The sequence below is a fragment of the Lonchura striata genome, chromosome 22 (assembly GCF_050655825.1).
Source record: "Lonchura striata isolate lonStrDom1 chromosome 22, ASM5065582v1, whole genome shotgun sequence".
Taxonomy (NCBI): Eukaryota; Metazoa; Chordata; class Aves; order Passeriformes; family Estrildidae; genus Lonchura; species Lonchura striata.
Genome location: NC_140724.1, coordinates 4,520,676 through 4,524,373, shown reverse-complemented (window position 1 = coordinate 4,524,373; position 3,698 = coordinate 4,520,676). Strand labels below are relative to the sequence as shown.

At 51.2% G+C, this 3,698-nt stretch overlaps 1 protein-coding gene across 1 annotated transcript; it reads left to right on the top strand.

Moving 5' to 3' along the window:
• The first annotated feature begins 1,458 nt into the window (after window positions 1-1,458).
• LOC146765607 (uncharacterized) lies at window positions 1,459-3,153 on the top strand. The gene is made up of 4 exons (XM_085559241.1): window positions 1,459-1,729; window positions 1,971-2,060; window positions 2,161-2,617; window positions 2,948-3,153. The coding sequence occupies exons 1-4, from the start codon at window positions 1,567-1,569 to the stop codon at window positions 3,024-3,026; spliced, it is 789 nt and encodes a 262-aa protein (XP_085415367.1). The 5' UTR covers window positions 1,459-1,566; the 3' UTR covers window positions 3,027-3,153.
• The last annotated feature ends 545 nt before the right edge of the window (window positions 3,154-3,698 follow it).

Genomic DNA, 3,698 nt, shown 5'->3' with positions numbered 1-3,698 from the left:
TTTGCTCTTGGGTTTGTTCTGGAGACAGGTGAAGTTCCTATGTAGAGTTTCCTAGAGCTTTGGGTGGGCTGGGGTAGGGCCAAGCCTCTGCTGTCCTGCAGGACATCAGGAGCTCCCCTGGTGTTGGAATCTGAGCTATTGATGATTCTGAGATTGCAGAAAGTCTCTGTCTGTCAGCCCGCTGCCAAAGCAGAAGCCATAATTGGTCTGTGCTGGTTTCCAGGTTGTTTATTCTGTTTCTCTCTCACATGTTCTGCTGCCCTGCCCAGCTCTGTCCTGCAGGGCAGCGTGTGGGGCTCTGCCCTCAGTGGGATGTGACAAACATTAAATACCAGAAACTCCCTGGGCTGGATTTACAAGAACGTGCCAATATCTGTCCCCTACGTTGGACAGTGTGTCCCCAGCCTGAACCAACAGAAAAATGCCAACACCACAGTGAGACATGGAGGGCATGAAGGAGGAGAAAAAGGACAAGGCACACCCAATTTCCTCCATCTTGTCCCCTTTGAACCCCTCATCTAGAATCCTAAAATTTTACTTTTGCACCCATGCCACACTTAATTATTACTCATATCAAACCCTCAGAGCTGGTAATTCACCCTGTAAGATTGAAAACTCTTTTCCATGGACAGAGATCACAGCCAGTGTCTCTGGGGGCTCTGTCCAGGGGGTTCCTGAGCCCTGCCATGGTCCCAGGGCAGCCAGAGGGAAGCCCTGGATTCCCACAGCCTGGAGACAGTGGAATGTTGGTGGTAGAAGCCTCTCATGATGTCACACAGCCCCCTGAGGGTTGGCACAGCCCCCTGAGGGGTCACACAGCTGGGCTCTGGTGTGCAGAGCAGGCGGGTGAGGCTTCAGCAGCCTCTGTGGCCATGGTGTGGGCACGGTGGTCCATGGCCAGCATCGTCCTCCTGGCTCTCCAGAGAGCCCTGACGGTCCTGGTGTCCCTGGTGATCCTGCTATCCCTGGTAGCCCTGCTAGCTCCCAGGGCCCAGCTGCCCACGGGTGAGTCAGGACCATCAGGAGCAGGTAGGTGGGCAGGGAGGGGCAGTGTAGCAGGTCCCACAGGAGCAATTAGGTTTTAATATCCTGTTGATTGGAAATACAATACTTTTTCTATTTTTAATATTTTTTTAATATTTCCTGTTGATAGGAAATATAATACTTTTTATATTTTTTATATTTTTATATTTTTATATTTATTTTTATATTTTTATATTATTTCCTGTTGATAGGAAATGTAATACTTTTTTTGGCTGATGCTCAGCTGTGCAGCAGAGCAGGGATGCAATGGTCGGGCTCAGGGATGGCTCCAGAACACGCAGCTATGCAGAGCATTCCCTCCCTAATTCCAAAGCCCTGAGATGCTTCCATGATCATTGCCAGCAGCATTGTTGAGGTTGGGTTGAGCTCCTGACAGCTCCTGCACAGTTTGTTTTGGATCATCAGGGGTCAACACCTGGCACCTGCCTGCATGGTGCTCCAGAGACCTTCCAGAGGGGAAGGGACAATCAGGTCCCCAGAGCCACTCCATGTTCCAGCCACAGTTCCTGCCATGGAGAGTACATGGAAATATTTCATTTGAGCTTCTCTGTCCTGTTCACAGCCGTGGATGGAGGCAGTGAAGATCCAGGGGATGGATATGACTCTCCTGGATCCTACATGGCTTTTGATTTGTTTTGGGAACTGCCAGCTCAAGGCCCGAATGTAAGCGAGGTGTCTCCTGCAGGTATGAGAATCCAGCCTTGCTGGGTGTGATGGGTCATTCCATGATCCTGTCCCTGTGCTGCTGGTCAGTCTGGACTGGGAACACCACAGAGTGTGGCAGAAGCTCCTCATGGGGGTCTGGTGTCCCCTGAGCTTTCCCAGCTCCTCAGCCAGACCAAGCACCATGAGGGTCACTGCTCAGTCCTGACCGACTGCACAGCCAGGGATTTCAGTGGTGAAAACTTTTCCTTCCTTCCCTTAAGGTCTGAAGAATACACCTGGATTGGGAAACATTTCCTGGCCATTAATGGAACACTCTGAATTCGTTACTTTACTGAAGAAAACACTTCCAGGTACAAGTGACTCTTAATCACAGGAGTCGGGGAGCTGGGCTTGCAGATTCCCATGAGGAAGGGTGACTTGGAATTAAACTGGCACACTGTCTCTCTAAAGTGCTGGACCCCGAGCCTGTGGATGAGGAGGCAGCTCAGGAAGGTCCTCAGGCAGCGCCAGTCCCTGGGGGAAGCAGGGAGGCCCTTCAGCCAACGGGTGAGCCAGGGAATCCCTGTCCCTTGGCCATTCTCAGGGTGGAGGCTGTGGCCACTCCTGCACCAGGGACACACACTCAGCCCCTCTGTGCGTGCAGTGAGATGTCCCCCACCCCACCCATCCCATTCCTGGGGATTTCAGAGCTTTGGGAATATCCTCCAGGTGTGGAGAAGAGATTCAGCAGTGCTGAGGACACCAAGACAGACCCAAACACTGTGGAGGGCATGGCAAACACAGGCACAGCTGATGATAAAATCACCTGGAGTGTCTTTATAAGAGCGTACCTTGTGTCTGTGGTCTGCAGCCTGATTGCTTTTCTGCTGCTCACGGTGGCCCCTGCATGGGCAAAAAACATAAAAAAGTGAGTGACTTGTGGGGTGTGGGGGTTGCCAAATGTTGGTGCCGGGGGGATGAACCTGCCATGAGGCATTTCCAGGCTTGCCCAATTTTGGTACAGGGTAGTTGGACCTGCCATGAGGCAATTCAGGAAACTGGATGCCCAGTTGGTCACTGGCCAAACTCAGCAGAGATTTGTGGTGGGAGCTGGTGCCCCATGCTCTGTCCAGAGCTCTCTATGCTCACAGCTGCTGGGTGTCCACGTCCCACAGGATGTCCAGCACTGCTCCACATCCTCTCACCCACCACGTATGCACTCACAGCAGGGCTTCAGCAGCTTACCCTCTCTCCACAGGCACCTCACAGCTTTGAGAGCCAATTCTGAGCTCCTGGACAGTGAGACCGGAGACAAGGAATTAGTGGTAGAAATCTAAATAAAGATAAGAAGCACGATGGTCTGTGTGAAAGGTTTGGATTGGAAGGAATTCTTGCTCTCTGCTCCATTCTCTGGAGACTGCAGGTCCAGCTCCCCCCACCCCATGCAGGACCCAGCCCTGTTAGAGCAGGTCCAGAGGAGGCCTTTAAAATGATCCCAGGGCTGCAACAGATTCCTGGAACAGAAACCTTGTGAGATTTGGGGTTTTTTTCCTCCCATCCTGGAGGAGAAAATATTCCAGGAGACCTTGTTGTGACCTTTCAGTGGATAAAACCCTTTTACTATCAGCCATGTCCTCAGTGGTGAGGATGTTCACCCTTGGGCTGTCTCCAGAGTACAGAACCGACCTCCCTGTGGCCCCTCTCATCCCACTGTGTCACAGGCTCTGTGTGACATCAGTCTCACTGCTATTCCAGATCAGATTTTTGAAAAACTATGCCCAAAGCCCTTTAAAAAGAGGCTTTGAGCTTTAAAATCATAGGCCTTGGAGCTTACGAGTGTGGTTTGGTAGTCCCAGAGAGTGGGTTTGGACCTCAAATCAATTCTTTGGTCTGCCAAATGTGGGCTTTGGGGATTTAAAAGTGATGTTCTTCTCCCCAGTTTTGAGGCTTGCATTATATAAGTGGGCTTGGAAAGCTCAGTGTTGAGTCTGAGAAATAATCAGCAATAA

What these genes read in the sequence shown, in the direction of transcription:
- LOC146765607 (XM_085559241.1), top strand. Translation starts at nt 1,567, where the DNA reads ATGGAAATATTTCATTTGAGCTTCTCTGTCCTGTTCACAGCCGTGGAT. An exon ending in ACTGAAGAAAACACTTCCAG is followed by an intron (nt 2,061 to 2,160) that starts GTACAAGTGACT and finishes GTCTCTCTAAAG; the next exon opens with TGCTGGACCCCGAGCCTGTG. An exon ending in TGGGCAAAAAACATAAAAAA is followed by an intron (nt 2,618 to 2,947) that starts GTGAGTGACTTG and finishes CTCTCTCCACAG; the next exon opens with GCACCTCACAGCTTTGAGAG.